The sequence below is a fragment of the Ornithodoros turicata genome, chromosome 3 (assembly GCF_037126465.1).
Source record: "Ornithodoros turicata isolate Travis chromosome 3, ASM3712646v1, whole genome shotgun sequence".
In the NCBI taxonomy this organism is placed as follows: Eukaryota; Metazoa; Arthropoda; class Arachnida; order Ixodida; family Argasidae; genus Ornithodoros; species Ornithodoros turicata.
Window position 1 is genome coordinate 70,282,156 of NC_088203.1, and position 26,724 is coordinate 70,308,879.

Here is a 26,724-nt window from a genome sequence, read left to right on the forward strand (position 1 = left end):
AGTCGCATCGGTCTGCGCTCCTGTTGTGGTGGGCTCATTTGTTGTATAACTAATTCTTTTTGTTGTTAGCTATTGATGGATAGCATATTTACTCTTGCTTTCACAGCCTCTGTATTACAAGTCTTTTTATCCTTGCATGTCCAGAGCTGTCCTAACCTGCCCAGACGTCACAGCTGACGTCACAGGATGTCCGGAACTGGTGGTCATAGGTGCGATGCGTTGCAACCTGCCTCTGTGCTCCGTCACCCAGCGATGGCCAGCGGCCGTTCCGGACTGCTTTCTTCAAGATGGCGTCGTTGATCTTCAACTAAACTTCTTCTCTCCACTTTATGTCTATCTATTTTTTATTTTTTATCAGCTCAAGTAGCCGGAAACTCACACAGTGGTCTGGACACGTCTTAGATGCTGCCCAATTAGTGTAATGACTCCCTGAATGATCCTAATTACTGTGGGGGGTCCCAAATTGCTCTAATTGCTAATTAATGGCGTCCAGATGACTGTGTGAGTTTCCGGATACTTGAGCTGATCCAATACTACTGTTGCCATCTTATAGTCAGCCATACCCATGTACGTATTTTACAGAATAGTACTTCTATGTCACATTTTTACACTCGCAGCTAGTCTTGCGGCAGTGCAAGGGACATACGGCAGCTCTGAAGTACAAAGGCAGAAATAGATATTAAAAGGGTTCCGATCAAAACACCAATTAAATTAGCCCACATGCATGCACATGAATAGAATATGCCCCTTGCTCTACTTGAGGGATCTGTACAAACACGATAATAACAACTACACACCAGCAATGACTTCGACCTTTTATGGGGGAAGCTCGTTTTGCGTAACTTTGTCCATGTCTCTTCTGTCTATGAAAGAAGAGGCCTTCTGATTTCGACATGAACCCTTCTGTCCTTTGTCAATAAATCTCCATCAAACGTTATGTGTGATGGGTCTATATTACCTGTGTTCACTTATGCTGTGTGCTCACTTTTGCTTATGACATGCTCTTATTGGAGATAACCAGTAATGTACACTACTTGTGCGAGACATTCAATATTGCAGATGTTAGTGAACCACCACATCGAATCAAATATGAGCTTTTCAGATTAACGAAGTGCATGTTGGTTACCAGAACAAAAAGTAGCTGCCTTACCTTGTATTTGTGGTCAGGTTCAATAGCTCCATTACAGTACGTGCATTCCTGTTCACACCACGCAACAGACGCAACGTTCAAACGATTCAAAGATACAGATTGGGTTGGATTGGATTTCCTTCCATTTCCTGTTTAGGGTTCCTCATGTCACACCCCAAGTGGACCCTGCCTAACCCACTCTGACTTTCAAAGGGGTTCCAGTTTAACCCAAAACTGCTCTGACCAAACCCACTCTGATTTCCAAGTGGACACACCGCTTGGCAAGAAAACTGTTATATTTCAAACCACTTTGCTGTTCAAGTGGTTCCACTATATCCAACTTTGTTTTTTCAACTGGGTCCGCATCGATTTCTGCGGAGCAACACCTTGCGTAGTAGTGCACGGTTAGTGAAGTTTCAATACAGGCACTTGGTACGTCCTTAAATACCCTTTTATTCTTGTTCATCATGCTCCATTGCCACATGCTAATGAGTGGTACCGGATGTAACAGTTTTGCAAATGTAGATCGACGGCATATCACTGTAGCTTAAAGAACTGACGATTCAGGATCTATTGTCATCGAAGCACGCTGTACAAGCTGTAGTAATACAACATACATTAAAACCAAGGCAAACAGTTAACTGAACATTTGGAGCTGGGAGCTGAATCCACTAGTTGTCATGTACAGTGACTAACGCTTTGAATGAGAGCAATGTCGCTTCGTTGTTCCAGTGAAATCCATCTTCGTGGCACTACTCCGGTATTAAATATGTAAGTAGATTTCAAGTGTCTTTTTAAGTACCAAATTACGATACTAGTGCCCCATTTCTTAAAACCGTTTGTGTCCAGCTGCACCCTACAAAGGTGCCATAATATTCGTTTGTACAACGCCGAAGTATACACCACGTAAACCGGCATAAAAACATCCAACAACAACTGTGACACTGTTTGTCCTTCAGAAAGATTCAATAACAAAAGCAGACTGTGCATAAATACGGGGTGCCAGACCGCCCGTCGATATGTTTTGCTTCTTGGTGTATTCTTTCTTTTTCAGTTCACGGGACGACCTCTCTTCTTCTGCACGTACGGCAGCAATGGACTCGAACATACCGAGACCTGGCACATGTGTGTCGAAGCACAGGGCACGCATGCTGTGGGGAGTCTCTGCAATCCTTCAGTTCAGCTGCAGCGAAACAAAGCGAAGTTGGTTTTGCAGAAAAATTGCCACATATCGGCAAAATGGCGTGGCTTTAGGACGACGACGCAGGATTAATTCTCGCGGAAGGAAATATCGATTTCGTTCACGTAGAGAACGACCAGCATCCTAACATTTTAGGATCTCGTCTTAACATCCTATTACCAGATTGGCGTGCATACATTAGCCCTGAGTGTCAGAACGGTTTTATCGACGGTCAATCCTGACCCTGCGATTTTTACATGTGAGTACTTTAGCATTGGCATACATTCCGTGGAGAAGTAAACGACAGTCCAGAAGCATGAAAATACTCTAGAAGAAATATGTCGGGAGAACTAGAAATAATGATTAGAAGCCCTGGGACACACATTCGCACAAAAACTACGAGTGCAGCGCGTAATACTGGAGCGCAAGAGAGCGTTCAATCTCGCGGGTCAGGAAACCTGCTCTCCTCGGCTGCCAGCCTGCAACGTCATGTGCCTCGCCAATACGCCTTCGTTTTCCTTTCTTTCTTTTTGCAACCGCATTTCGCTCCGCCCTTCCCGCGTCTCGACTGGTCGCTCTATCTAGAAGATGATTCTCGATGGCCAATTGAGAGTACTCTGCCACCTGACATCACGAGACGCGAGGAGACGCTCAGCGAGGCCGCCGCCGCTGCGCGCTGTCTTGTACAGCAATTTTCACAGTAAATTCGCACTTTCCAATAAAAATATTTTGCGTGAGAGTTCCGGAAGGTAGTACGCTTCTACGACGTAGTAATATATATATATGCACCAAGTACTGCACCAGGCGTGCTCTGTAATTACGGCAGCAAGAAACCAGTTTTCGTGGAAATATTTCTGTCGTTTCTATACAGACTGGGACCAGCAAATGCGCTTACCTTGTTTCTCGGACGGGTCCTGTGGGCAGAGCTCTCCTCCGCAAGCCTGCTCTCTAGGGGGTCGTGGCACCCTCGAACACGTAGCCACAGGGAATTGTTCGAGAGTGTGCTGGTTGGCACATTTGACGTGACGAACTTGCGTCCCAATGCCACAGCTCACAGAACACTACAAAATCATACCCGAGCATTATGTATTTCACCTCACTGCGCACTGTATGCTGTATTACCTGACTCCATGGACCTGCCACCCAGGCGAAGCAAGGGCCACGGTTACACGTTGTCGTGCTAAGTGGCCGTTTTGCCAGATCACACCGATTGTGCATCGGACAGGTTACCTCTCTCTGTTTCTGTCCAGGGCCACATTTTGCCGAGCACTGAAATTAGCAAGCTGTAAGTCAGCGTTGGATCCCTGAAGTGTGGAACAGTTATTGACCTTCATTGGATTGAAGCAGAATTCTCAGATCGGGAGCCACCGATATTTGGAACAGAGACTCTTCCTAGGAGACAGCTCTTAGTGTAGAACAGTCTCGCGACCTCAGAGGATTCTGCTTCAAGTTACCGGACCGCTGGATTTTGAAGTTTTCCGATAATTTGATTACGTACGGTAATTGCGTTCCAATCGTAAATCTTGTATTTTACGGAAGCAGAGAAACCTCTTTTTTTTTCAAAGGATATGATTTTACAGGACGATTTGTTTTCCCTCTTACTACTCGAGTAATACATACTGTTCATAGAAAGATGCAAGCTGCGATAGTGCTATCACATGTACGATTATGGACAATGTTTTTCACAGAAAACTTTCCATTCCAAGTTCCAACTTTCCTAGTTCCAACACAGGCATGCAAACTACACTTGAACCACAAATGGCGTCGACCAGACTTGTACGTATTTTGAGTACGTACTCACTCCCTGCCGTGTCCAGATTTTCAGCTCACTGGAACTTAACCTCTATTTTCTTTTTTACTTTTGGAATTCGCGCATCTGGTCATCTGGTACAATAGGCTGGTCCCGCGCTTGGTTTTGCTTGTAAATATGCCGACCCCTTCGTCATAAAACGGTTCCTATTTATATTGCAAGGTTAATCCCCAGGGAATTAGGTACAAGTGAATCCCGGCATTTATTCCCTTGGCCAACAAAGCAATAAACACGCGCCAGAAGTTGAAAGACCCGAGCTGACATACGCTGAGGGATTAGGAAGTTTTGTGTCGGAACATATCACCAAAGTTTACTTGAGTTCACCAAACTTCACCAAACATTACTTGACACAAAGTCCTTGCAAATAAAAGATATGCTTAAGTACGAGCGGTGTTCAAGTCAAAACGGGACTTTTCATTTTTCGCAAAAGTAAAATGAACTTACAGGCGAGAAATTAGTTTTATTTTTCAACGTAATCTCCAGCTGCACTAATGAACTTGTCCCATCGTTTCACGAGGGCTTGGATGCCAGCAGCGCAGAAATCCTTACCGGCGCGTAGCAGCCATAATCGGACCGGATTTTTGACCTCGTCGCCGTAGCTGAAGTGGCGGCTCCCAAGGAACGCCTTCAGTGGCCCGAAGAGATGGAAATCGCTGGGGCCGAGGTCTGGACTGTAAGGGGGATGTGGCAGCAACTCCCAGCCAAGTTCCTGTAAGGTGTGTCGTGAGATGCGCGGTATGCGAGCGTGCATTGTCCTGTAGGAGGAGGACTCCTTTGGTGATGAGGCCCGGCCGCTTTTGCTTCAGCGCCTTATGCACATCCCTGAGAACCTGGCAGTAATATGCACTATCGATGGTGGTGCCACTGGGCAGAAAATCAACATGAACAACGCCAGCCTTGTCCCAGAAAACCGTGGCCATGACGTTACCCGCAGACGGAGTGCTTCGGAACTTCTTGGGAGCTGGCGCGGACGCTTCCACTGTTTTGATGCGCGTGTAGACTGAGGAGTGAAATGGTGCACCCATGTTTCATCGCTCGTGATGATCCGATCAAGGAACGGCTGTCCTTCAGTGTCGAAACGGTACCTTAGCTCTTGGGAGATTTCCAGTCTTCTCTGCCGGTCAAACACGGAGAGCTGCCTCGGGACCCAACGGGCACTAACTTTCCGAAACTGGAGGTATTCATGAATGATAGTGTTCAACATTCCCACAGAAAGGTCCGTCTTTCGAGCCAGTTCGAGACATGTTATCCGTCGGTCCCTGAAGATCAGGCGCTCCACAAGTTGGATGTTCTCAGGTACTCTGACACTGGGCTCTGAGCCGCCACGGCCGGGATCGTCCTGCAGTGATGTACGGCCGTCTCGGAACCGTTAGCATCACTCAAACGCTTTGCTGCGGCTAAGTGTATCGTGGCCATACTCAGCCTGAAGTCTTCTGTGAATTTCAGATGACTTTACGCATTCATTGACGAGAAACTTCATGACAATTCGCTGTTCAATGTGCGCGCTCACCTCGTTGTCGGCCATCTTGTCCAGCCGTGTCTTCTGTTTTGCACAAACTTTGGACCACCACGGGGTGAACGCGGAGGCCTGTCGCGTGTGCAAATGACGAAAAAGAAGTACCGCGAGCCATTTGTACACACAGGAGACAAAGTCCCGGTTTGACTTGAACACCCCTCGTATGATGAAGTTTATTCCTTTCCTTTGTTTCACTTACTGCTAATCCTAAAGTACTTTAAACAGTATCTTAAATACTTCTTAGAGTATTTAGTACTCTACTCAAATTACTTTCAGTTTTGAATATTTTGTACTCTATTTTAAATATTTCTTACGTGGAGCATTTAGTATCTTATTTTAAATACTTTTGAGCAATTTTCGTATGTCTGGCGTATTTCGTACATGTCTGGCGTCGACACACAATTTCGTAACAACTTCAATATGTACTCTGTAATGCAGCCGATTTCCTTCATGTAGACTGGTTTTCCATTGATGAAAGTCGTGCATCCCGATCGTAATCTCGTTGCAGAATCTCACAATGGCTGGACAAAATATCAACTGACTACGCTTACGTGCAGTGGCTATCGTACCCCTTTTAAGCGGTATATCTGCTCCTAATAACTGGAACATATTTCTTCATCATGGCCGCGTTGCTTATATTACTGGTCTGCTGTTGACCCGTATGCTTTCATGAAGGCAAGATAAAGCAAAGACCATGTCATGGTAACCGTGGATATAATAACGTGGATATATGACTGTCGTTATGACTCTGAGTTGGTCACCACAAGATCGGCTAACACAAGACATCAAGAAAGGGAGCATTGTGGGCAACGAGAGTAGTCTATACTCATGTTCGTTGTTTTGTTGGGTATGTCCTTGCCTATTCTATATTTATCCCAAGGTGTTCGGTGTATATGATGTGTGATGTGATAGAAAAAGAAAAAAAAGGGGGGATTTAAGTCACGACAAAGTCAGACTGGCTATCGCAGACCACTTAGCCGCAGTTAGATGAAATAAATAAAAAGAAGGAGAACACCCATTAGGTGGGGGTCGGAAAACAAACATCCCGAACTAGTGGCAACATTTGTCACAAAAGAGGGACCAGAAAGTCTCACAAAATATCAATCAGATGAGTTTCTTCGAGGAAACATAGGAGCGCTTTCAATGCAGCAGCTTGATGATTGAATGGCTGATGACCCAGGAGCTTTACAAGGTCAAATGGCCGGACGTCCAGGCGAGCCAGACTTATTTCTAGTGTCCTGCAACTGTCGGCATACTTGGAGCACCTGAGGAGGATGTGCTCTGTGTCCTCGACAACATCGCACTCACTGCAGTTTGGAGATGAGGGCTTGGCCAGTTTGTAAAGCAACCGACCTCTGTACGGGACGTTCAGCCGGAGCCTGTGCAGGAGACACGCTGCTTGCCGAGGAAACGACGGAGGTACCTGGAAGCGTAGCTGAGGGTCGACCCTGTACCTCACCTCAAGCAGATCCTGTCAGCCAAGAAGAGTTGCACCATTTGTTGTCTCAGTTCACGTATCATTCTCTTTGCGCCCCTTATGGTGAAATAAATGACCTTTGTTTGTACGTGACCGTGTTGAAGTGCTCGGCGCGCAGCAAAATCCGAAGTCTCGTTACCTGCTATGCCGCCGTGACCAGGAAGTGACCATACCGGTGACCCATGGCGGTTAGACCACATTCGGTTGGATCATACAGGGATCAGCGGACGCAGACTCCCGTCTCGAACACTTTTCAACTATTTCGTTTCTCTCCTGTGTAGACGCGGATACGGTACCGGATCCAGCCGAAATGTAGAAACTTGTAGCGCTGGGCATTACAAACCCAGTCACACCCGATAGTGACAAAGAAGCTATCTCCAAACTTTTGAAGGATGGAGTGTGAAACAAAAGGACCGCCACGGAGTCCTTTTGATGATAAAGGAGCCCGAACTTCCCGTGGAAGCGAACAACAATGTGAATGCCGGGAAGAGGCTGATATCAGAGCTTCCACGGTTCAGCACCACACCGGACTGATATGAGAACACGACATGACAATGCGGATGCCCATACCGAGAGACACCAACCGAACAAGGTACGTGTACTACCTGCCACGTCACGCCGGTGTACGCTAAGAGGCCGTCGCCACTATACTTCGAGCTAACATAAGAGCTACAGTCACTGTGGTATACCTCCACCAACGGATAGTGTACCCCACCGGGCTGGCGGGGAAGTCGTTCACCAGAGCCGTAGCGACGAGGGGGGGGGGGGGGAGCGAGAGGGACAGCCGCTCCGGGCGCCCTCGCCAGAGAGGGCGCCGAACGGCAGGCCGTAGCAGGTGGGATAAAGCGGGAACGAAGAAAATTTTTCTCGGCAGTACAAATAAGCGTTTTCATTTCTTTGTTTACGGGGCTTCTAACGGTAGTGGGAGAGGGAGGGGGCGCTGCAGATTTACCTTGCCCTGGGCGCAAACTTGCGGCTCTGCCGTCCACACTTGTTACGGCAAACAACTTGCGTGTTGTCGTTTAAAGCATACAAATGTAATCTAAAAACGTCGTCTCTTATATACGAGAGTTCCCGCAAGATGACAGGTGCACAAGCAGCAGTTGTGTCTACGTGATTCAGAAGCGTTATGTGCCCTCCTAAGCCAAGCACTGATGTATTTAGATTACTTTGCTGAGCTGATCTGTATCAGTTGAAGTATAAATAAATATATAAATATAAATATATATATAAAACATATATAAACATATATAAATAAATATAATATACAATGCCTCATCGCAAAATTTATGAACTTCCTTCGTTGAACGATGTCCTATCGAAGGGTCCGCGTCTGTTGCTCACCTTTCGTTTCCATTCAATCATCCCTACATTGCAAGGCGTATCTAGAAATCGGTGCTCGGTTTGAGGATGAACGACGGAACTGCGTACAACAACACCGCCGGACAGTACCGATACTTTGGGTGCTAGCCGTGTCCCGAGGCCAGACATTTGTACGGCATTTCGATACCGGCACAGTCGATTTGCAAGGGACCAGCTACCAACCCAAGCAGCACAATGCACTGAAAGTCGAGTGCAATAGGGGTGGTCGGTATGTGTCTTATCAGTGCTCTTTAGCTTCACGGGTCTGTTCAAGGCCTTCCACCTACCCGTGCACTCCTATTGCACTCGACTTTCAGTGCATTGTGCTGCTTGGGAAGGGGCTTTCCCATCATCCCTTTCCACACGGGCTTCGAGTGAACGTGGCGCGAACTCCACCAGCTCCTCTTTAAGATAGACCACCTTTCATTGCCCACCTGCCCCACCTGTCATGTTAAAAGAGACATTCCGCACCTGTTGCTCCCCTGCACGCATTACCGCTAACACCGTATTCTCCTGCGGCCGCGCATTGCTCGCCTCAAACTCTCGGACTTTTCCTTAACTACGCTGCTAGGCCCTACACAGCATAGTGAGGTGGCGAAGGCGCTTCTTCAGTTCCTGCGGGTCTGTGGCCTTTTGGGTGAACTGTGAACCATGACCAATTCCGTGTTTAGTTCTCCTTTTATCTTTTCTTCTATTTTCCTTTTTATTATTTGCTGGGAATAGCAAGCCACCGTTGCGCAGGCTAAGCTTCCCCTCCTTCTTTTAAAATAAACGTATATCTCCCCTTTTCACACCCCCCAAATGAAAAATTAAGGAAGAATTTATGGGCGCAAAGGGATGTGCGTACGGGAGTGTGGCGTATGAGAGGGGGGGGGGGAGTTGGCTCGTGATTCATGGCTTCTTTACACATCCGTCGAGACGAGCGGTCGCGCCTATTTGCTTCCAAATTTGGAGCACCGGGCAATACCACAAGCCGTGTGCCGTCCCTCATCCATGTGTCGTTCTCATTCTCCTCTTCGTGGTATCGGCGTGAACCGACACAATGATTCCCTGCTCTGCCCCACTGCTGCCCCATTGCCGGAGCACACGCACACGATCGTAGCCGGCGAAGCCCTTGCGTCGCATGGTAGTCGGAGTTGCAGTGCTTAATCTGCCGCCGTCTAGAAGATGAACATCTCCTGTCGTAACTGCATCAGTTCTTCAGGAAGTGTGAGATCGAGTGTCGTGTTTTTTCTCGGCGGACGACGCTAAATTCTGTCCTAAATGTTCCAAAATGATTTCAACCCCAGCTACATGCAATTCTTCTTGGCTGACAGGATCTGCTCGATCTTTGCTGTTGTACAGGGTCAACCCCGAGCTATGCTTCCATGTACCTCCGTCGTTTCCATGATAAGCAGCGTGTCTCCAGCATAGGCCCCGGCTGAATGCCCCGTACAGCGGTCGGTTGCTCTACAAACTGGCCAAGTCACCATCTCCAAACTGCAGTGAGTGCGATGTTGTCGAGGACACAGAGCACATCCTCCTCGGGTGCTCCAAGTATGTCGACAGTCGCAGGACACCAGAAGCAAATCTGGCTAGCTTGAAGCGCCTGCACGCCCGGCCACTTGACATTGTAAAGCTCCTGGGTCCTCAGGCATTCAGTCATCGAGCGGCTGCATTGAAAGCTCTCCTATACATTTTCTTGATGAAACGCAACTGATTGACATTTTGTGACACTTTCTAGTCCCTCGTTTGTGAGTGTTCCCACTAGTTCAGGATGTTTGTCTCTCGCCCCCCAACTACAGGGTTTTCTCTCTCTCTCTCTCTTTTTTTTTTTTGCAAGTAACTGCGGCTAAGTGGTCTGGAGTAGGCTGTCTGTCTTTGTACTGATTTAAATCCCCCTTTTTTTTTCTTCCTACATCGCATCGCATCACATCCAGCTACATGTTGAACTCCATCACTTTAACTCGTTCATCTGTTTGTATTTCCTCTGTGTAAGCGTCCTGAGGTAGCCAGATCGACTTCGCCGCCACTCACCCCCCCCTTTTTTTTTTCTTTATCACATCACCATCATCGTCCAGCTATATGCCAGCTACAAGAATCCTCACACAACGGGGAATAACTTTAATGCAGCGCCTGCTCTAGTACCTGCAATGAGGACACCATGGACCACACTAAGCAGACGTATATATAATATGTGACGTACCTTGCTCCACTCTGTTGTCTGCCATTCGAGACACAAGTCAATATTGCATAAAGATCTGCAATGGAAGAACGGGGACATATTTTTTGGGACTGACACTCGAAATATCTTGCACAACGAGACATTCAACAACAGTGCGTCGAAATTAAATGACCGACAATTCTGGTGCTGCCTTCGTAGTAGCATATCAAAAATATGATAATGCGTGCCTTTGCGTCTCGAAACAACGTCACAGTGGTCTGCCCGTAGACTAACTTTACCCACCTGTGAGTTGTTCAACGTGCATGGAAATCTCGCCCGGGGCACTGGGGAGGGGGAGGAGGTGAGAGTGTGATAAGGATGATAGGAAGGAGAAGGAACGTCTCTTTATTTATAACCACTTTCTGCACACTGTAGCTTGCCAGAGCTGTAGAAGCTGTCCGCTATGGAGTCGAGGCTTCCACGAATGAACTGCATCGTTCCGTAGAGTCGCCATCGTCCGCCAACACAATCGAGAACGTCGTTACTACTGGGTTTTACGAGGGGAGTTCAATGACTTCTGAGCCTAACGTAGAAGCGTGAACTGTAGGACCAACAATGCACATCTCTCTCTCTCTTTTCTTAAACTAGATATTTAATGGAAGCCATGCCCTCCTGCTTGCTCCCGAGGTACCAGTGGTAGATCAAGATTTGATCCCAGTCACCAACCGCCCGTAAAAGGAGGGCTCATAACCGTTCACCGTCGCAACTTTCCCCGCAACATAATGAATTTTTCAACTTCTGTCCATTTTGTAGTTTTTTTTTTTTGTTTTTTACCTTGTTACTCCTTAAGTTATTTACACCTAAAACAGCCCACTGTGATTACCTGTTCGGAGGCTTGAGATGCTGGGTGTGTAAGTAGCAGAGGTCTTCTGGCACTTCTTTCTGAGTGACCTTGTCAACGCACTTGACTTTCCTTCTTCGTTCACCCCCACCACAAGCACGAGAACACTACAGTAAACAAACAACAACGATATGTTACACTACACAGGGCCTCTAGCAAAGTCGCGGGCTGAACCAGCTGAGCACCGCAGTGACGACTCTCCAGGGCTTTCGCAAGATAATTAGGGCTTGAACGAAATAAAATTGAATAAAAATACCTTTTGTTAGCAGGTATACCCCGGTGGACGCGTCATGCACTAAAAATTCAGGGTGCCGGGAAGCAGCGAAAACCTACACAGTACAGGAAACAGCGCTTTCTAATTGCTGAGAATTTACTCAAACAAATACGAAAGCTGAAAATGTTTGGCACGATTGTTAAGCCCCACATACATCACTGATGAAAGTTTGGGTATATGCCATGTCAGCGAGATTTGCTGGGGTGTAAGAACTACCGGAGTTTATCTTGGGACACTCTCGACATCCTGTTATAGCTCTTTAATGATGTGCGAAACCGCTGTCCTACCATGGTCAACTTCTGCAGTCGCATAGTGGTCGCACACAACGGTATCTGTAGAGGGCACAGGAGACCATCCTTGTAACGCGCAACTCGCCGAAGAACTAATAATATTACAAATTCTTCGAATATCGCCTGTCTCTGTCTACTTTTTCTTCTTCTGCGGGTTGGGGTTTCCTGCTGATCCCAACACACGCACCAAAATTTCCCTCTTGGAGCATAACAGGGCCACGTTGTCTGCACATGTCCCTACTGGAGCGCAAAGCTGACGCCCGCCACTATTGCATGGAATAGAAATTGCCATTGTTAGTTAGGTGCATACCTTTGTCCATTTGGAAGCTCTCCAAGCATAACGGGCATCTTCCAGTACAACTGTCCGGCGTGGAGCCCCGGTGACGTTCCAGAAATCGTCTGGAATGTCCAAGATGAAGTTGGGCTTCATGTCCACCACGGTTTCCGTCGGCCTGTCATTCACTTTGTGCAGTACGCTGCTGCTTGTTACAGCTGGCTGAGGAGAGGATAACACCACGTTCGCGGAAGACCTGCATATAATCGCGTTATTTCTGCTTATGAATCCTGAGTTGCTCTTACGCGGCACCATATTGGTATTGTCCACACGCGGGACAAAAGTACCAGGCAAATAGTGTGTGCCCCTCTATAAGTGAGACAGAATAACAACCTAGAAATTATGTGAGCCTTCTCCCGAGCTCTGTTGTCCACCCACTCACTACATTCACCCCCTTATCAAATTCTTCCGGAGCGGTACGACACATTACGTTGCATCCCAATACCTCCAATGTCCAAGCTTGCGGTGGATGGGCATACGACGAATAGATAGAGTAGCCAAGCTTGAGCGCTATGACATGTGTAACGTATGGCAAACGTACGAGATCATCCAGCCCCGGGATTAATGTTAGAAGCCGACACTCAGCCGGATCCCGTACTATGCGGACAAGAAATTTGCCTTCATTTATCCGACCTTCGGTTTCCGGATCCGGACTGAAATTTCCAGGAACCGTCGAGGAGAATGCCCTTACTTATCCGATACTGAGTGTAAGACAACGGCGACCTAGCAGCAAGAAGACAAAGACATAGGTAGAAGTAGACGGGACAAGTGCCGACTCCCAACTGAGGTTTAATCAAAGAAAACAGCATCTTAAACGCAAGCATCAATATTTTGCGAGCATATATTTTGGCATGCGGAGGCGATAACGTTGAGGAATTTTTTTTCCTCCCATGTACCGCACATTCATAAGTCCAGTCATTTCAAGCCGTGAGAAGGTGACGCGGTAGCTTTCGACGACGTCTTCGGTCATACGCGAATGATGATCAACACTACCGACACCATCGGAATAGTGCCCCTGTAAGTGATACGTCGAAAGGATCGTTATTTGATGTCTCACAAAAGCCTAGCTTGCTAGCAAAGACATTTCTCTGACTCCAGCCACTTGTGACATCATGTTTTTGACTGAGTCCTTTGTGACTTGAGATCACTCCTTCCGTCCTTTTTGCACGTCACTGCGCACATAGCTTCGTCACTGAAATCTACATCGTGCGTCCTGTTTATCCATACAAATAAACAACATATTGTCTGAACTGTTATACGAGTACTTGCACATAACTTCATTTTCATATTTCACATCGAATGTTTCGCGTGTAATGGAGCAGTGTACTGTTCTCAAGCGGTGAATCACACCAGGCCATAGTCATGATTTATTTGTTGTTATTGTTGTCTGAACTTGTGCTGCAGTTCTTCCATTATCTTCAGAAACAATGCCGCTAAAGAGATCCCCAAAGAAGAAATTATACAGAGGGGAGCTAGACCACAAATATGCAGATCCCCGTTGACAAGAGCTCTTTTTTTTTTTTTACCTCGGCTACCGCTGTGGGCTTCCCGCACATACGTCAAAGCGGCAACCATAAACCACTGATCATTTTGCAGGTCCTCATGCAGTTTCATTGAAACCAGAACAAACGAAATAAACATATGTTTCATGTCCTCCTGTTTTTCAGGCTTCTTGAACCATTAAAACAATTACATATGAGAACAAAATTAGTCTACCAGATAAGTGGCCAATAAAGTTGCATGTTGTCACATAGCAGGAGCCACACTAGGAAATGCTACTGTTGCCTGAAGTCAATATGTCCGTGTTGCGTGTGTTGGTTGCATGTATAGCAGGGGTGCCGCACTCATTCGTGTCCGCGGGCCGCATTGAGCCTTGGAAGAACTACACGGGTCGCATACCGCAGCAATGCGGTACCCTGTTTCTGATATAGAATGCATAACACAGAATTTAAGTAACATAAAACGCGTATATTTAGGTTATTTAGAGCTGCTCAATCACAGGGTCAGCAATCGTTTTTATTTGCTGTGTAGAGAGGAAACCTGACACTTCTTTCTTTTAACTACTGAGTCAACATCGTGTGAAAGTGATTGTGCAGTTGCGACCTTAAGGACTTCGTTGAGGCGTTCGTTTGTTAGTTGTGAGCGTAACTTTGACATATTCAGGTTCAACACAGAAAACGCGTGCTCGCAGACGTATGTTGGCACTGTTGTCTCGCGACGTAACCCCAGGAATTATTATTATTAGACGTATGTTATACGGAACATGGAGAGGACAACATACGTATTTCCAGATATCTTCGTCCAACGTAAGTATAGGACGAAGCCCACCAACTTCAGCGAACTTGTTCTTATCGTTGCGTCGCACTGCAGGTCAATAATTTCCATTTCAAGAGCAGCATTCAGGGACACCCCCTCTGAAACCCGGCTTGACCTGATAGCAGAGGACTACGCAAGGAAGCTAAGTTTACAGGGTGGTGCGTGAGTACGTGAGGAGGAACAGATCTGGGAAGGGAACGGAGGACGTATCTGAGGCGAACAATTCCCTTTTCACGTCCCTACCTGATAACAGCACCGATAACACGCCCGGGAGCACTCGCGTAAGATAAAGAATAAGAAGTGATGTATAACTGTGGGAACGAGCATGAGACTTTCCAGACATCGGGAGATTGCCGGATGAAATTGGCAGGTTAGCGCCTGTGATAGCCTTCTGGACGACAAATTGACTAAATGCGAGTTCTAAGAGTGCAGCAACGACAGCAGCTACGGTCCGCAGACGACACACAGACTACGTAATTTTATGATGATACCGTCTGTATCAAACTGGTATCAAGAGCTATTACGAGCTACAATAGAGGAAACTGAAAAATTGGCGCCAGTGAGTGCCATTTGGGCGACGATTTGGCAAAATATCTGAAGTATATAGATTAGGCTGGTTGGTGTATATCCACAAGCGATCTTTGGTCGCTTGAAAATGAATGATTTGACCAAACGCTACTTCGCAGGCTCTAGCAAGGGAAACAGGTATAGGCCGCGGGCTCATAGCTATTAAGCATGGATATACAGACTACGTAATTAAGTGATGACATCTTCGATATCACGTTTATATCCAGAGTTATTACTAAATGAAATGGAAGATATGGACAATTTGGCGTCTGCGAGTGCTGGTGCGATGGGAGTGGTGGCGTCTGCGAGTGGCAATGATTTGATCAAACGCGACTTCTTCGGAACAAAGATTTTGGAGCAGAACTAAGTACCAGATCTGGAGATAACGCTAAACAAGTGCTACGCGCCCTCGAGTACAGTATTTATTTCTCGCCTAAGATGAAGCAATGCTTAGATCAGGGCAATCAGGGCTCTCACACACGCGGGCCGCATGTGCATGGCTTGAAGTCAGCTATTCTGTTGTCCGAGGGTTCTTGACCACTAAATAGAATAAAGCTGCCCACACCAATAATGAAGAATTTGGAATGAAACCAGGTTTTCAGGCATTGTTTTTACCCTTGCTCGATGTAGCGCTGTTCCTGTCGGCGTTAGGAAGTACATTCACATTCTAGCAGTTCTTGCGACTCATGAACCTCAACAAGTAGTTATAGCGATCTGGTCTGAACCTGCATTTTGATAAACTACACTGTAAGTAATATGATAACTGAGAAGTAATAGTGGAAATAAGTGCAGAATGACATCATCTTAATTATTACACTAATTTTATGTGCTTACAGCATAGCAGCAGCCTCTGCGGATATCATGCGCGAAAAACTATATACGGAGCACAAAGAGGCGCAGAGAAAAAAATATAAAAAAATAGATGGAGTAGTTATGTACGAGGGTCATTGTGAAAATTTTTTAAATTTTTAATTATTTCTCTTTCCCTCATTTTTTTGTTTTTCACGATGAAAATGCAAGCAAAATCAACAATACAGTGTGTAAACCGACAATTTCAGTGCTCCTGAACGTTGGGATAATCGTTCGTGAAGAACTATGAAGAACTTGCAACGCCTTTCAAATTTTCAATGTCTCATTTGGAAAAGGAGCTCATTTGTTTCTGTTGGTGTTTCAAGTGAATTTTTGCATTGACGAATTGTATATGCGAATGCCTGGTACTTTGCTATAATTGCGGTCCTTTCCAGGGTCATTACCCCCCCCCCCCCCCAGGGAGGTGCACACTCCCCCTGAATTTTATCAACCACTCCCCTGTAATTAATGATGAGATTTCCCGATACAGCTTGGCCACCAATGCATCTATCCATAGATATGTATCCATATATATATATATATATACCACCCTATGGTTCGCTCCACTCGAAATCACGCAGACATCTTATCACGCCGGGTACCGCATCTTGGCTTCTATGCGCATTGATGATAGTGCCAGCCGCAACAACAATGACAAAGAAGAAATTGTCGTTCCTTTTCGCTGCTGATACAAGTTGCGCAACGGACTAAAAGCTTATACCTTCCGTTTGAATTCAGCAGGAGAGAGCCGCGACGATATGGCAAGGAAAAAGCTTGCCAAGCTACGGGGCACAAAAGTGAACTTGCACGGCAAATCGCCGGCAGTCCCAACATTTACACGACAACAGACACCAACGAGCACTGGTGCCAAAGTCTGAGGATGAAAATACATATCCGTTAGGAAGCCGTCTGAATTTCGCTGTTCATGGTGACCAACCAATTTTTCTCGAAGTGCAGCACGCATAAAGAAGTCCACGATTCGCTTACACGTCGACCTACAAGAAATGACCCACGGTATCCTTCTGACACATTGCATCACTTGCCAACTTCTTTGAGAAAAGTAAAAAGTAACCTTTCTGCTACCCCGATGATGGCAGGTGAAACCAAGGAATATACCACAAAGGATCACTGGTGTATTCTGCATAGCGAAGCCATTATCAACATATTATGCTAGGCCCTTGTACTAGGATTTTAACAGTGGTGACCGCAAAATTTGGAAAAGGCGCCGGCAGAACCCTCTAAAACAGGCAAAACCCTTTGTATCATGGTGCCAAAGGCATATTCGAGACGGCTTATGCTATTGCCCTTCCCACTGGGATTGTAACGGAGGCGACCGCAAAATCCGTAAAAGACCGTAGCACAGCCCTTTAGAACGGGCGAAACCTCTTTAATCATGGTTCCAAACAGATATTATCAACGGCTTATATGATGCTCTTCTGCAGGGATTACAACAGAAGCGACCACAAAATTCGGAAAAGGCAGCAGCAGAGTCCTTTAAAGCGAACGAAACCCCTTGCGTCATGGTACTAAAGGCATATTCATGACGCCTTATGCTATGCCTTTCTACCGGGATTGCGCAAATATCGGAAAAGGATGCAGCAGAGCCCTTCAAAACGGTCGATACCCCTTGTATCATAGTTCCAAAGTCATATAAGTATTCGCAACGACTTATGCTATTGCCATTCTAGTGGAATTATAACGGACGCGGCCGCAAACTCCATAAAAGGCTGCTACAGAGCCCTTTAAAACGGACAAAAAACCCTTTAATCATGGTGGCAGACATTTTACACACATATAAAGGCGCAACGGCTTATGTTATGCCCCTCTCCTGTGATTGCATCGAAAACTACCGCAAAATTTGGAAAAGGGCGGCAGCAGGGCCCTTTACAATGACTCAAATGATATGCATCATGGTGCCAAAAAGATACTATGAACGGCTTGTACTGGGATTGTAACAGAGGCTACCGCAACGTTCGGCAGCAGATCGAGCCCTTTAAAACGTGCGAAGCCCCTTTAATCCTGGTGCCAGGGCGTACATGGAGAGGTCGCGTTTGAAGAAACTGCTTCCAAAACGACACTCGCTAAGCAAAAAGCGTCCTAAGCTGATTTTGTAGTATGTATATGTGAAAGTAAGATCACGGGGTTGGAACCCCGTACCTTGTTCCCCTGTTACACCCTGAGAGGTCGCGTTTGACAAAATTGCTTCCAAACCGGCACTCGAAATGGCCAAATTTCCAATTTCGTCAACTTCCGGGCTTAATATCATTTGATATAGAAATAATATTAAAGATGTCCTAAGCTGATTTTGTAATATGTATATGTGAAAGTAAGATCACGGTGTTTAAACCCTGTACGTTGTTCCCCTGTTGCACCCTGAGAGGTCGCGTTTGACAAAAACGTTTCCAAAGCGGCACTCGAAATGGCCAAGTGGCCAGTTTCGTCAACTTCGGGGCTTAATATAATTCGATATAAAAATAATATTAAAGATGTCCTAAACTAATTTTGTAATATGTATATGTGAAAGTAAGATCACGGGGTTTGAACCCCGTATCTTGTTCCCCTGTTGCACCCTGAGAGGTCGGGTTTTACAAAATGGCTTCCAAACCGGCACTCGAAATGGTCAAATGGTCAATTTCCTCAACTTCGGGGCTTAATATCATTTGATATAAAAATAATATTAAAGATGTCCTAAACTAATTTTGTGATATGTATATGTGAAAGTAAGATCACGGTGTTAAACCCCGTACGTTGTTCCCCTGTTGCACCCTGAGAGGTCGCGTTTGACAAAATCGCTTCCAAGACGGCATCGAAATGGCCAAGTGACCTATTTCATCACCTTCGGGGCTTAATATCATTGGATACAGTAAAATTATATAAAAGATGTCCTAAGCTGACTTTGTAGTGTGTATATGTGAGAGTAAGATCACGGGGTTTGAACCCCGTATCTTGTTCCCCTGTTGCACCCTGAGAGGTCGGGTTTGACAAAATCGTTTCCAAAGCGTCACTCGAAATGGCCAAGTGTCCAGTTTCCTCAACTTCGGGGCTTAATATAATTTGATATAAAAATAATAATAAAGATGTCCTAAGCTGATTTTGTAATATGTATAGGTGAAAGTAAGATCACGGGGTTAGAACTCCGTACCATCCCCTGTTGCTCCCTGAGAGGTCGCGTTTGACAAAATCGCTTCCAAAACGGCCAAATGGCGAATTTCATCAAGTTCGGGGCTTAATATCATTTGATATAACGATGATAATAGAGATATCCTAAGCTGATTATGTAATATGTATATGTGAAAGTAAGATCGCGGGGTTTGAACCCCATATCTTGTTCTCCTGTTGCACCCTGAAAGGTCGCGTTTGACAAAATCACTTCCAAAACGGCACCCGAAATGGACAGTTTTATCAAGTTGTATAGTTCAATATAAAAGCGATATAAAATACAAAACGGTATCGTTTGTATATTACTCACTCAAAATAAGGTTTTCTGTTCTGTCAGCCCCTCCGAGTTCTGGAAAAAAATGACCGTTCTCGTTTCGAACTCCTTGAGACCGGCCGCACAGTCTCAGCGCATGCGTATTACGATAATACTGGGACGGGGCCTAGGAGGGGAACCCTGTCTGAGTCGCAACTTTGAAGGCCCTGGGTGCATCAGGATTAACACTCACACATCGTGCCGTGGTTGGTATGTGGCCTGGAGGACGTACTGGACGAAAATAGGCGATGACATTTCCAGAATTTGACTGCCTTTGTCGAAAAATCGTAGTCTAAACATGGGCGATGTGCAAAAATCGACGGAATCCCCATGGGCGCAATACATTAAAATTCATTTGGCCAGGGTGCACTAGGCTTATCTGCTGCTGGCGCCTTTCATGGTGTTCTTCTCTATTAGACGATGACATCTTAAATATTTTATTCTGTTTTGCTGTTAATTGGCATAAACGCTGTCTCCCATTGAATTCGCATCCAGTAAGGCCGCTTCCCGCATAGCGGCTCAGTATAGTGACGGAGTGCACCGGCGGAGGGGTGACAGCAACTTTTGGGATTGGTCAGTCATCAGGAACGTTGTCAGCAAGTGCGGAAAACGGCGAGTCAAAAAGCTCCGTTTCAGTTATCCTGCACACGAAGAGTCCTTGCCCAAATTCACTCGGAAGATCACCAAGCCTGCGAATGAACCTGTCCGTTTCTGATGGCATTGAAGGCACCAATATTACAAATCGGCCATGTAGGGTGTGCTCACAAATTTCGGTAGGAATGTACTAGTGATATGAATCACGTAAAAATCAGACACAGTAATAGGTTTAGAGAGTCATCAACGAAGACGGCAAAAGCAACACAGAGACAGACAGGGAAAGTCGAACTTCCAACCTTCTTATCCTATGATTGAAGGTTAATTATGGTTAAAAGTTGAAGGTTCGACGTTGATTGATTGATTCGGAAAATATGCAGTATAGATGAGAGTGGAATGTGTAAGAAGTTGGACGTTTTCCGGTTATCTTTGTGTACTGTTTTCGTCGTCTTCGCTGTTGTCAAGTGCCAACCGGTCCCGCTTAGCCACACGGCTTTGCGCTCGGAAATTGGCAGGTGGGCGCCCGAGCTGGAACACGTGACCGTTGCCACCCGAATACGAGTGCCAGGAATCTAGCGGTTTTAGCCGCTTGGATCACACTAGGCGCATCGCGGTCGCTGGTATTCGGGTACTGTCGTCTGTTAACCCACGCGAACTTTGACGGGCGGGTCAATAAGGGTCTTCGCTACCCTCGCGATGCGGATATGATGACACCGGATATAGTTGGGAAATCCGCTGCCCGATCGCTTCGAGGCCGGGCGGAAAAAGCGCTAGCTGGCAAATTCCTGGCGTTCGGAAAGTGTCACTCGAACACGCGAGATCTGGCAAAATGGGCGAGAAGAGAACAGGCCGGATCTACTCTCTAAAAACTTCACGATATGGCACGCTCTTCTCCAACCATTGTCAGTAACAGTAGAGTTATCGCTTCTGATTCGAGGAGAGAGGGGGGCGTAGGCCTTTTTCTGTCAATTATCACGTATCCCAACTGACACGAAAAAGACGGACGCCCCCTCTCTGTTCGAATCAGAAGCGATAACCATGTCATTCGTGGCAATCGTTGGCGCAGAGCGTGCTATGTTGTGAAGTTCAGTGAGGCCGACAACGGCAAGCCCTTTCACCGTCACCACCACCATCAGTTTTTAGAGACCACTCTAGCGCACCTCTCATCTACAGTGCGCCTCTGTCCCATCTGTAGAAAAAAGAGGAGGAGGACAGGGCTCTTAGGCTCGGCGGTTGGACGAAGACGAGGAGCACGAGAGGAAATAAAGGTGTTTTCAGTTTGGCAGAGGTCATCAGAACTGTCGGTCACGAATTCTTGGGTCCGATTCGAAACACATTTGGTGCCGAAACCAGGGAGAGACGACTGTTCTCGATGCCCGATGACCTGTTAGACGGCCTGAAGCGGTCACGAGCCGGGACCCGAGCAGCAGTCACTCGCACCGTCAATCGACTACGTGAACCCCGGACAGGGGAGGTTTCCCTCGAAGATGTTGAAGTCGACGTCGAGTACTTAGTGGCGAGGAAGGCTGCGCTGCAAGACTTAAACAGTCAGATCCTGGCGCTGACCGGTGAAGAGAAGTATGACCAGGAAGTCCAAGGCATCCTGGAATGCGAGCCGCAGCTCGAAGCGGCCATCACGCGCGCGAGACGGGTCCTTCGAACGGCAGGACAGCTCACATCGCCAGTTGCGCCGTCTGCCGCACTGGGCAATTCCAGTCCTAGAGAATCAATCAACCAGCCGTTCTGTTTCCTTGCCGAAGCTGCAAATTCCAAAGTTCGGAGGGAAGTTGCAAGACTGGGCCAGGTTCTGGGAACACTTCCAGGCAACGATCCACAACAACGGTGCGCTAGCTACAGTAGAGAAGTTTAAGTATCTTATGTGTTACGTTACCGATGAGGCCAAGCGCGCCATTGATGGGATCAGCCTTAGTGGAGCTAATTACCAGATAGCTGTTGACGCCCTGAAGCAGCGGTTCGGACGAACCGATCTCCTTGCAGCCGAGCACATCCATAAGCTGTTGTCGCTCTGCGCAGTGCAAGGTTCTGGGGACGCGACCCAGCTACGTCACTTGTTCGACGAAGTCTCGCGCCACACGAGGGCCCTGGAATCACTGGAGATTCCGCAGTCTGGCTATGATGTCGTGCCCTATGGGGTTGTGACTCGCTGCCTTCCACCAGATCTCTTCGTGCAGTTTCGGCAGAGAAGGAAGGAATTGGCCTCTCCTAGCGAGAGCAGAACAGCGCCCACCACAGAGTCTACTCGCATATCGCCCACTGCCGCGGAGGTTCGTGCACTGATGGATTTCCTACGCATTCAAGTGGAAGCAAGGGAAGAAGTCGCTCTTCACCGGCCTCAGCATACGCCTCTGGTCCACGCGGAAGACGAAGCACCAGCCCCCTTTCCTTCTGCCGCAGCGCTGCCAGCTGGTGTGCGCACAGACTCCACACGCCCTGATGGAGCTCCACCAGCACCACTGTCCGATCTCCCTTCGTGTGCCCTTTGCCGCGCGTGCGATCACCGCACGGCGACTTGTCCAGCGCCGTTCACACCCGAGGGAAAACGGCGAAGCCTCACGTCAGCGCGTCGATGCTTCCGCTGTGCCAAGCGGAACCACTTGGCCCGTCAGTGTCGCTCTTCAGCTAGTCTCACGTGTACCAGATGCCACGGTCAACATTTGACTGTGTTCTGCGACATACAACCGAAGCGCGAAGCACGAGAGCGCACCGCCGGGAGCGTTGGATCGGCTTCATCATCGCCAGCGCCGACACCTGAAATCCAAGCCACCATCGCGTCAACCTCGTCTACTGTCACATTTCTGCAGATCGCTGTGGTTCAGGTTGCCGGACCTGGCGGATCCGCGTCCATACGTATTCTTCTCGACAACGGAAGTCAGAGAACATTCATCACCGAGGAACTCGCTCAGCGGCTTCGATGCCCGGGATTGGCATCCGAAAACCTGTTGATCTTTGCGTTTGGCTCCACGCAACCATATACGCGTCGCACATACCAGAAGGTGTCCCTGCGTATCGATGGCTTACGTCAGTCGCTGGAAGTAGAGGCCATCGCTATCCCACAGATCTGCAAGTCGCTCAGCCCACCTGCGGATGCCCGGATCTTGCAACTGCTACACGATCGTGGCCTCTCTCCGGTCACAATGACTTGTGTATCGCAGAACGTCGACGTGCTGGTAGGCGCGGACTACTACTGGCGATTTGTGTCTGGCAGAATAGAACGCCTTCCCAACAACGTCATAGCCGTCGAAACGATATTTGGGTGGATCGTCCAAGGTGTTGTCCCACTGCGTTCCTCTCTACCGAACTATCACGTCACTATCACGACGTCACTATCACGGACTATCACGTCACTTTTGTGCTGCACGCATGACTCGCCCGAGCATGACCTGACCAACCTGTGGCGACTAGGTGCATTAGGTATCACGGATTCTGACATAGCCGCTCCCTCCGGAGCGGCAGACCTCCAACTGTTTCAAGAGAACATCAAGTGGCAGACAGATGGGTACGAGGTTCCCCTCATGATCCAGGCGCCTGGGCTGGCACCAGAGGCCCACAATCGACCGCCGAGACGAGACTCAACGCTCAACTCCGGCGGTTCCGGACTGCACCTGACGTTCTCAAACAGTACGACGCCACGATGCGCGAATGTGCCCATGTTCCCGGCCAACCATCTCTTAATGAGGTTCTGTCGAAGGGTCCGAACTTAAACAGCAACCACCTCCATCTCCTCATCACGTTTCGGTCTTCTCCCATTGTCTTGACCGCCGACATTCGCAAGGCGTATCTTCAAGTTCAGATACGACCAGAGGACCGAGACGCCCTCCGCTTTCTGTGGGTCCAGGAGCTGCCGTCATCATCCAACCCTTATCCCGCGATCAAGGAGTGGAGGATGACCAGAGTCCCGTTTGGAGCGTCGTCCAGTCCCTTCCTACTCGCGGCAACTCTGCACCATCACTTCGACGCGGTCGCTTCGCGATACCCGGCCACCGCAGCTCGCCTCCGCACCAGCTTCTATGTCGACGACCTAGTAATTGGCTGCGACGACGTGCAAGATGCCGAGACGATATATGCCGAGACCAGAGCTGTCCTACGGGACGCAGGGATGGAAATCCGAAAATGGGCAGCAAACTCAACCGCACTTCAAGAGAAATTTCACGCAAACGAAACTGCCTACGATAACGTCGGTTGTACAAACCCAGTGCTTCGTATCTTGGGTGTACCATGGGACAGACAGGCGGACGTCAGCCTGGCACCAGTCACCGCAGTTCACGAATTCGCACAGAAAAATGAGCCCACGAAGCGCACGGTTCTCAGGACGTTTTCTAGACTGTACGATCCTTTGGGTTTGCTCCTTCCCTTTACGGTCACCGGGAGGCTTTTGTTGCAAGCAATGTGGAAGGAAGCAGTTCCTTGGGACCAATCCACGAAGCCCCCGACACACCAAGCTTGGCACGAATGGGTACACGGCCTTCCCGCGCTCTCCACAATGCAAGCACAGAGATCTCCCTTCAATCCGGCCGGCACCGGGCCTACGGAGCGGATGCGTACGTACGCACCTACAAGGCTCCCTGGGGTGTCATCTCCCACCTGCTCATCGCCAAAGGACGGATTGCATCATTGAAGACGGTCACTCTTCCCCGTTTAGAGCTCCTTGGTTGCCTTCTCGCCGCTAGACTGTTCAAGAGCATCTGTGACGTCATACCTGCCCTGCAGTCACGGGTCACGTTGTGGACGGACTCTCAAATTGCACTGCACTAGATAAAGAATGGGAAGATGACTCAGTCGCAGAATCCTCAGTTTGTCGAGGGGCGCTCACGAGAGATTCACCAGCTTACGGACGATGGTGTCACTGCGACGGGAAAAGCAACCCGGCTGACTTGCTCACGAGGGGAATCACCGCGACTGAGCTGTGCACAGCAAGCTGTGGTGGACCGGTCCACCCTGGTTATTCGGCAACGTGGATGGTCTCGTCGCGGCCCGAAACGCATTCCCCCTTCCCTGATTGAGGAGACCTGTTGTACCATCGCTGTTCAGCATCGTGACCCCGTCCTTCAACTCGGAAGATCACAGCTCCCTTAACCGCCTGCTCCGTGTGACGGCATATGTGCTCAGGTACATCAACAACACCCGGAGACCCCAGTCAAAACACAGTGGCTCACTCTCAGCGGAAGAGCTACACTCAGCAGAGCTACTCTGGATCCGTTGGACTCAGTTGGAATCTTTCCCCACTGAAATCGATGACCTACAGACGAGACGCCCCATCTCTTCTTCATCGGCCGTTTTGCTATTGAACCCGTATATCGATGAGAATTCGATACTCCGCGTCGGTGGTCGTCTGAGGTACGCCGACGAAAGCGACAGCGTACGGCATCCCATCCTTCTGCCATCCAGACAGATTCAGAGCTATTCGTGCTCGACACGCACTGTCGTCTATACCACACAGGAGTTCAAGACACACTCTGTGAAATTCGCCAGAAGTATTGGATTGTAAGGGGTCGACAGACGGTTCGTCGCGCTCTTCATACGTGTCTACAATGCAAACGACGACGACTGGATCCGCAAACAGCACCTGTCGCTCCTCTCCCGCGGGAAAGGATCACACCCACGACTCCCTTCAACGTAGTAGGGGTGGATTTTGCTGGACCGCTCTATGCATTTGACAATAACGAACAGCGGAAGGCGTACATCGTCCTTTTCTCATGTGGCGTCACCCGCGCGATCCACCTCGAATTCGCGACCGGGGTGTCCACTCAACACTTCCTCGGCGCATTTAGGCGTTTTGCGTCCAGACGCGGTGTCCCGTCACTGATCATGTCCGACAACGCTCGTAACTTCCATCAGACGTCACGGATTCTCTCCACCGTTTCCTCAGAGGACGTGCAAGGCTTTGCCGCCAGGAATCGCATTCAATGGAGGTTTATTGTCGAGAGAGCACCCTGGTGGGGCGGATGGTGGGAGAGGATGGTCAGATGCGTGAAGGACTCCCTCAGGCGTTGCTTAGGAAGGCGCCATTTGACATTCGAAGAGCTTACAACGGCCTTATGCGAGGTAGAATGCATAGTGGATTGTCGGTTGCTGACGTATGTGGATTCCGATCCCGCCGCCCTGCACCATTTGACTCCAGCAGACTTCCTCGCAGGGAAACGCTTGACTGCCACCCCAACACCGGGCGAAGTTGCACAGCCGTTGGACGCAGGGAGACTCAAGCACTACCTGAAAGCATAGGATAGTCTTCGCCAGCAGTTCTGGAGCAGTAGCGTAAGGAATACCTCTTCCAGCTGAGATCCGCGCACATGGCGAGACGTGACCCGGAAAGTCAACTGAGGATCGGGGATGTGGTCGTCATCCACGAAAGAGGACCACCGCTGCTGTGGAAGCTCGGCCGCGTAACTCGGACCATTCCCGGACGCGACGGTGGTGTTCGTGCCTGTGCAGTCATGCTGGCCAACAAGACCGTTCTTCACCGTCCCGTGCAGTTGCTGCACCGCTTGGAAG

The 26,724-nt window shown here is 48.3% G+C and overlaps 1 protein-coding gene across 3 annotated transcripts in view; it reads right to left on the reverse strand.

The window, feature by feature from the left end:
* Positions 1-1,562: 1,562 nt before the first annotated feature.
* The window catches only part of LOC135388585 (A disintegrin and metalloproteinase with thrombospondin motifs 7-like), a 143,678-nt gene continuing 118,516 nt past the window's right edge, over positions 1,563-26,724 (reverse strand). For 2 of the 3 annotated variants that reach the window (XM_064618210.1, XM_064618211.1), the window contains 6 exons: positions 12,393-12,612; positions 11,501-11,625; positions 10,660-10,714; positions 3,432-3,578; positions 3,205-3,370; positions 1,563-2,312 (listed from right to left, as the gene is read on the reverse strand). In XM_064618210.1, coding sequence (XP_064474280.1) covers positions 2,185-2,312; positions 3,205-3,370; positions 3,432-3,578; positions 10,660-10,714; positions 11,501-11,625; positions 12,393-12,612 — 841 coding nt within the window. In that variant the 3' untranslated portion in view covers positions 1,563-2,184. Of the gene's footprint in view, positions 2,313-3,204; positions 3,371-3,431; positions 3,579-9,164; positions 10,127-10,659; positions 10,715-11,500; positions 11,626-12,392; positions 12,613-26,724 lie in introns of those variants that run through there. The other variant, XM_064618212.1, reaches the window with a different exon arrangement.